This window comes from Syngnathoides biaculeatus, chromosome 10 (genome assembly GCF_019802595.1).
Source record: "Syngnathoides biaculeatus isolate LvHL_M chromosome 10, ASM1980259v1, whole genome shotgun sequence".
NCBI classification, from domain to species: domain Eukaryota; kingdom Metazoa; phylum Chordata; class Actinopteri; order Syngnathiformes; family Syngnathidae; genus Syngnathoides; species Syngnathoides biaculeatus.
Window position 1 is genome coordinate 9,477,796 of NC_084649.1, and position 11,535 is coordinate 9,489,330.

Genomic DNA, 11,535 nt, shown 5'->3' on the forward strand with positions numbered 1-11,535 from the left:
TTTGTAAGGTTGACTTTTGCAATTAGGACGGCAAGGGAAAATATATCATCGAGAAACATTTTAATGAGCTCACTCGGCACTCGCAATGTATAAAGAGAGCATCCCAATAGCAGTTCATCACTCAAAAAGTGATAGAGGAACTTCTTGAGAGTGTGAAATATTTGCCAGCCAAAGATCCCCGAGCGCCATAAAGCCTCACTGTAATTAAAAAGCTTATTTTTCACTCTGGTTTTTTTTTTTATTCTGTAGCAATTAATCTGCCCAATTTGATTATGAAGTGCACAAATTAAACAATAAAGAGCTGTCTAATGAGGGATTAATTATGAGTAGCAAGAGGGGAGCGGGGCAGAGGCTGCAGCCATACATCTGCGTCTCCTGCAGACAGCGCAGGCCCATAAGGAAGACAAAGAGGCTCCTCTTCCATGTGGTGCCGCACTGATAGGGCCCCCCTCATCACAGATCGGTAGATCCACAACCCATGCGGCCCATAAACTGCCGGGCCGTAATTGAAAGTGCCAAAATCAATAGCCCTGACAGGCCTTAATTAAATTAAATATGTCTCCCAAAGGAGAGGGGTGGAGTTTTGGGGATGCGGGTGGACGCAAGCCGATGCGCTCATGCCCGAGTGAGCTCACTCTTTGAGGCGCTCCCACTGCGGTGCACTGTATGGATTCGGGATATATGAAAACACCATTTTCGCCCTAAAGCTGGACCTTTACGTCATTAGACGGTGGAGAATCCTGAAACTCTCCTTTTGAATAGACTCCTCTTGTCAGCAATAATGACGATGATGACGGTGATGATGACGGCAATAATGATGATGATCTCAGCCCGTTTACTTGTGCTTTGTACAACTGACCAAGCAAACAAGGGACAATCTGTTCAGTTCCCACTTAATGACGGTGTGAATGTTTTTCTGTCTCTGTATGTGCCTAGTGATTGACTGGCGACCAGTTCAGGGTGTAGTCTGCCTTTCGCATTAAGTGAGCTGAGAAAAGAGAAAGACAGCAGCTTTTTGTGACTTTCAGCAGGATAAGCAGTCGACTGGATGGATGGATGGATGGATGGATGGATGGATGGATGGATGGATGGATGGATGGATGGATGGATGGATGATGGATGGATGGATGGATGGATGGATGGATGGATGGATGGATGGATGATGGATGGATGGAAAACTCCTCAGCTATTTATTACGGGAAACCAGTGGAACCTCCAAAGTGGACTACACCAGTTCATGTTGGCTGACATTGGGTTTGTTATATGCTGTATTACAAAACACATTTTCCCAAAAGAACCATTACAATTGGAATTCATGAATCATTTCAGGTAACCCTTTCACATTAAGAATTGTAAAAATAAGCTTAGCCCTGTATAAAGAGACAAACTCACTCTATGACGTTGCATCATGTGTCGATGTAGCGAGTGCAGAAGCGGATTGCTGAATTTCTGGGTCCTCACAAAAAGTGCCTGTTCAACTTCTTTGGAAACCATAACACTTTTCCTCTTTGCCACTGTACTGAACAAGAATACACACAGAACACAACACAGAAACAAAAAAAAAATCCCTTTGAGGTGAGCATTGAGGCCAAATTGAACCACTTACCACACAAATTCGGAGATTCTGCTGTAATTGGTAAAATAATTCAAACTAAATTGTGATTTTCATGAACTTCTGAGCCTAAAAAAATAACACGTTCCATATGATATGAAGTTGACTTTGAAATCATACATAAAAATCCGGAATATTTTTCACTAACATACTCAATTAATGGGACACAAAACAATGGCACGAACTTCCACTGAGCTAACTAAACTCTTGCATAGCAGTTTTTTTTATTATTATTATTTCCCCCTCATATAATCCATTTATTAAAATTGTGTATACTTTGACTACTTAAAGTGGATTTTTTTTTCTGTATCAAATGAAGTTTAAATACGCCCCTGGTGATGCGTACAGGACCTCTAATCGTATCCGTCTGACCACGAGGGAACAGGAGAAAGAAAAAGAGCATCAGGTGTATTTACAAGAAGAAGACGAAAAAGAAGAAGGAGAAGAAAGACCATCTCCTCATCATTTCAGACTTTGCCTAACATTTAAAGGATTAGGCAGCAGGAGTCAGTCAAGGGTCACCGGCGGAGCGAGGACAGCGGCGGGCTGGTGATGGGGGCAGTCAGAAGCCCCCTTTGGGTAAACTTGTTTTGTAGACACGGTGAGATTAACATGGAGCCAGCAGCGCTGCGCTGATGCGCAAGACGCGGAGATGAAGCGGCTCCCCTTCCGCGCAGCGGCTACCCCGACGCGGTCCCCACCTTTTTGCTCCTTTGCTTTGCTTTTCTTCGCCGGGATCACAGAGCGTCGAAAATGATGGGCTTAAGGTTGGAAAGAAAGACGCTTTATTAACATGGTGTCACTGCAAGGGCAAGGCAAAGGGTTCGACTGTGATATTTGGAATGGCTCAACCTCACACCGCCGGAGAAATCCTCGGGATTGCGTTTCATGATCTTTTTGCCTCTGATGACAATCCCCACCTAATGAATGTAATGCTATCAACTCATTGTGTGTGTTTTTTTTTATTCCTATCTGTCTTCAAGCAAGGGCATTGTCATTTGGGAGATATTGTATCTTTTAAAAACACAACCCACATTGCTTGTCATTTGATGACAACGTGCCTAATTTGATATAAAACAAATTCAACATTCAAATACAATTACAGTTAGTGTTATAATCACGACCAGTAGTATTGTCATTATTATACAAATACGCACTATTAATGTGATCCCCAACTGTATTCTTTTAATTGCCTCTCGTTCACTAAGATGATGTGTGACCCAAACGATTGCTTGTTACGCGCTTATTAAGCATTTCTTTCAAAACTCCATTTCATTTGTAATCAACAAGCCCACTCAGGCAAATGATAGATTTGTCGACATAAATCCCCCACCAGTCAATCCGTTCGGAATGCCTGCCTGTATATCTCATATTGTGCGCGCCAGTGAGGAGCAAATGATATTGGTGTGCCTCCTGTTTAATGGTGCGAACAAATGAAAGGGCGATAACTCAATTTCACACCAAATAAGGCGGGCTCCTTCACGATGGAAATCTTGTAAAAGGTGCCTTTTATCGAAGCTTTACAGAGAAAAGCCCAAAAAGCCCATCATAAAAGGACATTTTTTTAATTAACAAGAGTCATGCAGAGGTCATGATAGTGAACTGTGTGCGCGTGTACGCGTGCGTGCCCTTTAAACGAATCATTTTTGCAATGTGTTGTACTGTGGTACCGACAAAAAATAATATAATAGTAATAATAATAATGATAATTCGTGGTGTTATTTGAATTGGCATAATTAATCAATTATCACTATCTCATCAATCTAATAACAATAATCTAATAAATTATCATTTGAAGGCATGTGCTAAAATGTTTGATGATTGATATGAACCAGTTGCTTATTAGTGCCATGGTGTCTTGAAAAAAAGAGTTTCGCTTTAAATTGCGTTTTAATGAAAAATAAATATACAATTTTGAAATATATATATATGTGTGTGTGTGTGGGTGACTGCAGCTGACACGATAATGATTTGGTCATGTGACAATTGGCCCAAAATGACTGCAGTGCCTGTATAATAATAATAATAATTATTATTATTATTATTATCCTCATCGTGTCTTATGCACGTGTTACAAGATAACTTTGTTACCCAATTAAAAAAAAGGAATATGTGCAGGAAAAAAAATATCCCAAGTGAAACATTGTGGAAAGGCGTAAAAAAAAGTTCGAAAGTGTAAGTCCGCCAAATTAGAAATAGGTTCAGTGAGGGTGATGTGATCATTTTTAAAAAACAAGGAGCCTAATTTCTGTAATATCTGTGTCCTTATCAAGTGAGTTTAAATCAAATTTCAATCAAAAGATGCGCCCAGGAGTGGCAGGCAGGATGCATTTGCCTGTGGCACAGCAGCTGATTTGTTCCATCATTCCAAAGGTGGGGGCCACTCGACGGTGACAGGGGGGGGTGGGGGGTTCAAGTCATTGTCTGCGGAGGAAAGTCTTTTTGCTCGCACCAAGTGCAAACATTTAGCCTGCAAATGCCCTTTGAGGGCCGAGGCTGCCTTCCTTTTTTTTTAAGTGCACACCGACAGAGGCTGCATGAAAGGGCTTAAGACAACTTGGAGGGGAAGCAACAATGGGCCTTTGTGTGGATTCCTGCTCTTGACTGCGAATCAAAGCGAGTTTATAAAGTCAAAAAAGAAGGAAAAAAGCCTGATGAACCTTCCAGTTGTTTTCTACCTCATGTGATGTCCTTTGTCCTTCTGGTGATGCTATGTATGGAGCCAAATCAATCCTCTGTTGGGGATGCTCATGATGACCAACATGAACATGAACGCGGTTGTATTCTTCAAAAATAATTCATGAATAAATTGATCAATAAAACAAAAAACCCTCTTGACGTCTTTTCGTGACACTTATCGCATTAATGCATGCTCCCGTTTGTTTTTACGCACACTTCAAAAGCTGCTCCACGACCCATGCGAACAAGCGTTTCCACACATGCGGCCTGCTATACCTGCTTGCAAACAGGATATGGTACATTATCCGCAAAGCATTAAAAAAAAAACCCTACACCACACAACTGAGTCAATTCAATTCAAAATTATTTCTATTTAAAAACCGCGCCTAAGCTATTTTTCATATATATGTATATATATATTGCTTCCATGCAGTCATGTTGCCATAATGAAGATGAAAACTATGGTGACAATTATTGCAAATTCCTCAGACCGAAACTATGTCAAAAGTATCCAACCATCACGCTGTTTACACGTACAGCATTCTAGTGTTGTAACGTCAAATAATCATATATGGTTAGGTCCCTTGTGACCATGAACGCTGACGTCTCTTGAGAAAAATTGGTTTTGGGCTTAAAAAAAAAAAAACGACTGGGCCTTTTCTTCATATATGACGCTGCTATGGCTCACATTTGAATAGATGCAAGTGGTGTGCGATCGGCTGAGAAAAGGATCATTTTTCAGCCTGAATGGCTCAGTGTCACTGGGCGTGAGGACGAGGAGGAGGAGGAGGAGGAGGAGGAGGAGGAGGAGGAGGCGCTGCTTTCTGGATGCGACTTGGACGCGTCTGCAGCCTCGCTGAGTCGAACGCTTTGATCGGGCCTGCTGGCGCCTAAAAGCAACATAAGTTGTCTGGACATTAAGGTGACTGACAAATCGTGACAGATTGTTTATGCTTGGCAATTAGCGACGACGCTGGCGCTTTGCTCGCAACTGGTTGACAGGACACAAAAGGTCTCAAACGGGGATTTCAATGCGCAAATGAAAATTTCGGGCAATAAAACATCCGGGATAGCCAAAAAGTATGGAACATAAGTTTTATAAAAAAAATTAAATCCATCTGCGACGACAAGAACTCTTAAATATTAAATATTATTTGTAAAACTGTAACAGTGTTCAATTGGACTGAGACTTTCGTAAAGTTTTATTATATTGGTTATATAGTATGCAGGCTGCATCATTATGAGCTTTCTAATCATGTCGGGTATTCATGAGAAATGCACAGTATTTGGAAAATTAAATTAATCAGCATGATGCAGACTACAAACTACGAGAGTGTAATAAACGCTTTAGTCAATCTATATCCCAAATTGCCACGTTTTTTAGATATGCTTGTACGAGTCTCAGAGAATGTGGTAGGCTGCCTGTTGCATTTTGTATATGGCACTGAAAAATAGCAGCCAATGTTTGCGCGCTGTCTATATATTTATCACATACTGTAGCCTATTATAGAAAGAAATACATAATCAGACCGTGAAAGCATAGTATACTGTAACCATCAACCAATGAGGTACTGTAAGCCATAATATCTTTAAGGACTGTGTCAGCTAAAAATGAGGATCATTAGCGAAGCATGCTTAGCATAATTAACACACCTCTTTCCTCGGATTAGTCCAAAATATTCACATAAAATGGAATATTATGTCGTATCTGAAAAGGTCGAGTTTATTGGGGAAACTTGATGGGTATGGCAGGTAAAACCAACGTCATACTCGGGCTAAATCACCCCCTCTCCTTTTACTTTCCCCATCATTTTTAATGGATGCAGTCAAAGGGAAAGAATCCCAGTGATCCCTCCCTCAAGGCTGATAATTAGCCCTAAACGACTGCAAAGGCCTGTGTGCAGCAATCTGATTAGAGCCCTGCAGCTAGCAATAAACAGCATGCTGCAAGGGGCTGGGCCCATCAGAACAGACCGACAGGAAACTCTGATACAACAGCCCCTCAGCACTTGGAGTAACCACAGTGTGGCTCCTGTACCCCCCCCCCACCCTCATAACAGAATTGCACCACAGACCTGCCACCCAAAAAGGAACGAACAATATTGTGCATGATAAAGTCCTACTGTTCCATATCTATCTATCTATCTATCTATCTATCTATCTATCTATCTATCTATCTATCTATCTATCTATCTATCTATCTATATCTATCTATCTATCTATTATCTATCTATCTATCTATCTATCTATCTATCTATCTATCTATCTATCTATCTATCTATCTATCTATCTATCTATCTATCTATCTATCTATCTATCTATCTATCTATCTATCTATCTATCTATCTATCCCAATCATGAAGAAAGAGACGTGAGGCTGACATGGTCTTGATGAGCCATTCAGGCTTTGTTGTGTATGTGTGGAGTTGCTCCGCGGGGGTAGAAAGCGTTGTTAAAGTTCCCATTGGACTTTTTTTTTTTTTTTTGGTCCGGCCCACGTGTTGTGCGATTGGTCGCCGCCCACTCCACGCCTGCTTTAAAACTCGGGTCTCTAGTGGGGCTCGCTTAAACATGGGGACGTCGACACCTTGACGCACCAGCTTCTGACTCCTTGCATCTTTTAGAATCCCTTTTCTTGATTTAATTAAAAAAAAAAATCGGGAACCCGCAGAGTTTTAGCACGGGACTCGCCTCCACAAGCTCCACGGTGTCAACCGGACCTGTATGGCCCCATCGTCAGTGTCGATGTCGCTTTTGCCCTCCGCCGCGGCTTTGGAAAGTGAAGCTCCCCCCGCACGCTTGGCGCTCGTCACCAGAGGCGACATGCAGACGAGCTTGAGCCCCGCAGAGGACGCCGGGAAGCCCAAAGTGGCCATCCTGCCGTTCAGCGTCGAGGCTCTGATGGCCGACCGCAAGCCGAGCAGAGAGGCGCCTTCCCCGGACGGGCCCTCCGCGCAGGCCGGGACGTCCCAGGCTCTGGGGAAGGGCGTTCGGATGAGTCCCTTCGTAGGTCTGGATACTTCTTCCGTGCCCACGATCCCGATGGGTTCCTCTTTCTCAGTGGGCGAGCTCGTGAACATGCAGGAGGACGTGTTGATTAAACCCGAGAGCCCAGACAGCCAAGAGAGGACTTCTTGGATCCAGAGTCCTCGTTTTTCTCCCACACCTCCACGTAAGTTTGCGGTTTTTGGTGCGCGATGACGCGCCATGCGCCATAGCAACTGCACATGAAGGGTCTTTATGAAACCTCTCGGCTGCTCATTTGTGCCCGCATTGCTGCCGTGTTTTTAAAAGTTTAGCATGTGTTGATGCAAATGGAACGAACGTTTATTTATTTATTTACTGCCTGATTTTGTGAGCCCATCTTTGGCTTTTATACTAAGCGGGACTTTCAGGCTTTCTTGTGGCCGCTTGGAAGCCACGAAAACAAAACTGTTTCTATGCGTGTTTACTTGACGGAATTGTACAATTTGGGTAGAATGACTTTGATTTTTACACCCAATAGGCCACTCGGAAATGTTAGTTTCGTGTTGTGCGAATAAATTGGAATTTGACACGTGAAAGCACTTTTTTTTTTTTTTACCAACAACAAGAACTGATGATAAAAATACAGGCAGTAAAATGATAATTAAAGAAAATGAACACGCTAGACTGTATCGTCCCAAAAAATGGCATGCATACACAAGGTGTCAGAGTCTTCAAATTGAGCAAGTTTTAAGCCTGTTTGTTTCTTTTGTTGTTGTTGTTTTTTTTCAGGGAGGTTGAGTCCTCCGGCGTGTCCCCTGAGAAAACACAAGACCAACAGGAAGCCTCGGACCCCTTTTACGACGTCCCAGCTCCTGGCCTTGGAGAGAAAGTTCCGTCAGAAGCAGTACCTGTCCATCGCCGAGCGCGCCGAGTTCTCCAGTTCCCTCAGCTTGACAGAGACCCAGGTCAAGATCTGGTTTCAGAACAGGAGAGCTAAAGCCAAGCGACTGCAGGAGGCAGAACTGGAGAAACTGAAAATGGCAGCCAAGCCCATGCTGCCCCCCGCCTTTGGGATTTCCTTCCCGCTGAGTGCGCACGTCCCGGGGTCCTACGCGGGCTCGCACGCATATCAGAGGCACTCGCTGCCGGTGTCCCCCGTGGGACTATACGCCGCCCACGTCGGATACAGCATGTACCACCTGGCCTGAAGGACACTTGCCCGTGGACACATTTTTTAAAAAATCACGATCACTGGGGTAAGACTCCTCTTTGCAGGAGGTTTTTGTTGTTGTTGTTGGTGTTTCGTCTATTGAGGACCTGATGTCATATCTTGCGAGTAAGTCCTCCAAAAAGATGTTTAATCACGTGCTCATAGTGATGCATCAGATTTGTATTATTTTCTAATAACAAAACAAAAGGGAAGAGATGGCACCCAACGTGGACACGTCAACACAATTGTGCAGCAGCATGTTTTGTCGCGCTGCTGCAAAGCTTTTGTGGAAGCATTTTACATTCATATTAATGTTCAGCTACACCGGACAACAGTGTCAATGCTCTTTGTACATTAAAAAAAACCAGCATTTAAGAATAACTAGTTTAAAAAAAACAGCACTAGTGTCTGTTGTTGGAATGATTCCCTTCGCAAGGGATACATGTACTGTAAAATAATGTATATTTGGAAAAATATCCCCATTTATATTATGAATATATTTGTGACATAACTTAATAAATTGTTTATTCTTTTTCACATGTTTGTCTTGACTGGCGTTATGTCATAATCACTGGCAAGGAGGAGGAAAATGATGACACGGGCAAAATCTCTTTTTTCTCTTCAAAGCTCGCTTGTGTGCAAGCAATGTCAAATTGTCACAAGTTTCTCTGCAGGAATGTATTGCCACAGCTGCTGCCCATTGCTTTGAGGCGACTAACCTAGATTCCGTTGGCGCCAGCAGAGTTTAGGGGTGGGGATCATGTGGTGGCTGGAGGTGGAGGTGCAAGGGAAAGGGGAGTGGGGGTTGGGGGTCCACGTTGACGAGGCCACTTCAAAACACGCTGATCTAAATATTGGCGCTTTAACGATTCCACGTGTGTCATTAGGGCGGCTTAAGGGGGTGTAAAACGAAGCAAATGACAGGCCATCAAGGGGTAGGACATGGGTGCGAGGCGCATTCCTCGTGGAGCACCTCAAAACAAAACCGAAATCTCACGGAGTTGTCCGAAAAGAGGATCAGATTGTTTCAAATTATAGAGCGTATAGCCTCCGCCCCACCACCACGCCACCCTCCTTCTCTCTGAACCGGGCACAGGGGGGTAAAAATGGAGTAAAATAATTGTTTGTAATGAGCGCGGGCGGATGGAAGCCCGGCCCGAGCCGGCTCCAGAGAGGCTGTAGCTCCAGGCAAGGCGGAACTTTTATCATTCCTAAAATGTCAACGGGGGACTCTGCTGCGGTGATTTCCTCTCTGCGCGATGACAAGCTGCTGTCCTCACACAAGGCTTGCACAACATGACCTTATTGTTGTTATTATTATTATTTTCTCTCTCTCTAGCAATCTTTATCTGTAAGAATGTTGATTTAAAACCGCACTACTACACTTGTTGCATCATGTAAAAAGCCCCGACGAGTTCATCACGGATCAACGAGGCGAGTCCAAAAAACACAAATGAGAAAATTCAGAGCAACTTGACGCAAGGCAAATATGGGACGTGCCCATTCTTCGAAATACTTTTCTCTCCTCTGTGGTGGCCTGCAGCGAAATTCTCGACGACGACTGAAAACGAGCCCAAAGATCACAGCAGGCTGCTCATTTGATGTCATTCATCACTCACTCATCGTGACCTTTTGGTAAGTCATCCGCTTATAAATGCATGACTGGGAAGAACAAAAATTGTCGGATGTATTCTTTGATTATTGTTGTTTGTGTTTATTTAGCAGCAGCGTAACATCGTATGAGTAAAAGATTCTAGTCCACCTAAATAATTAAAATGTATGAAAAAAGCCTCGTGTTTAATATTAGCTGTAATTCATAATCTCGTGATGTGTAAAAATATTTCTATTGTATGCTATTAAAATGGAAATAATGAGCAGCATTTTCTAACATGTATATTAATAAATTGTGACATATTGTACAATTATAGGGCCCAATTAAAATTTAGGTTGACATCCCAACTGTAAATTGTTGACATAGGTTTCATTTTCTTTCATGTATTTCTTTGGGTTGAGAGAGCTAGAAATAGAAAAAGAAATTATTTCTGGTAATTGGGGACACTAAAACAACAAATTTAATGAAAAAAGATGTCCTGGGCTGCATTTTCTCGAGCACTTTTTTAAGTATACTGTAGCTCAATCAAATTTAGTTGAGGATAGTGGATTAGTTGTCATTTTATTCTAAATGGACGGACGGATTTACTAAATTTCATAAATTCAAGAGCCAAACACACATAAATATCTCTGTGGCAATCCTTGACAAGGATTTCTATAAAGTATTCAAGTTAGTAATTACGTGATGTTACCTTTCCGGCCACTAATTAAAACATTAACCTAGCCACGGGAAATGAGTCCTTTATTTGTTTATTTTAGTCGTTTATTCAATATAATAAAGCAGTCATACACTCCTCTCACTTTTGTTTTTGCTGAAGGTCACACTCACATGGATTTCCAAAGTGTTTCAACTTCTAGTGACTTCCAAATAAGCAGTTTTAAAAGTGCTAAAAAAAAAAAGTACCAAGCTTGTAAATTCCTTACATCCCTTTTTAGTCAAAGAATTTTATCATATTTTTTTTTTTCACCTGACACATTATACGACATTGACGCCATGATGACGAATTACAGAAAGTCAACCGAGTGGATTTGTCTCCCACGACGTTGGGTCATTAAAAAAAAAAAAAAAATAACAGTATTTCATCTCGACATCTTTAATTACTATAAAAAAAACTTATGACTAAATCTTTCAGGCATATATATTCGTATTTCTCTTTACTGTCACTACATGTGAGGTCTGCAACGTCAAAGCAATGCTAAGATTATTAATGAAGAATTCGTGTTATAAATCGGTCCTCAGCCTTCTACTAATGGAGCCATCAGCACAAATGTGCTGCTGCTGGTGCTGCTGCACATATCTAAAATATCTAAAAAAAAAAAAAGAATTGAAAAAAAACACAGCACTGCAGAAAAACAGCTGGTCTTAACTGTTATTGACAACAGAAATACGTCATGGATGCCGTACAAATTAATTATTAAATTTAAATGCTGGATTAGATGCATGGTGGAATGGATG

General features: G+C 42.0%; 1 protein-coding gene across 1 annotated transcript; it reads left to right on the top strand.

Moving 5' to 3' along the window:
• Window positions 1-6,860: 6,860 nt before the first annotated feature.
• msx1a (muscle segment homeobox 1a) lies at window positions 6,861-8,967 on the top strand. The gene is made up of 2 exons (XM_061832499.1): window positions 6,861-7,463; window positions 8,048-8,967. Exons 1-2 carry the CDS (start codon window positions 7,016-7,018, stop codon window positions 8,464-8,466), a joined length of 867 nt encoding a protein of 288 aa, XP_061688483.1. The 5' UTR covers window positions 6,861-7,015; the 3' UTR covers window positions 8,467-8,967.
• The last annotated feature ends 2,568 nt before the right edge of the window (window positions 8,968-11,535 follow it).

What these genes read in the sequence shown, in the direction of transcription:
- msx1a (XM_061832499.1), top strand. Translation starts at nt 7,016, where the DNA reads ATGGCCCCATCGTCAGTGTCGATGTCGCTTTTGCCCTCCGCCGCGGCT. An exon ending in TTTTTCTCCCACACCTCCAC is followed by an intron (nt 7,464 to 8,047) that starts GTAAGTTTGCGG and finishes GTTTTTTTTCAG; the next exon opens with GGAGGTTGAGTCCTCCGGCG.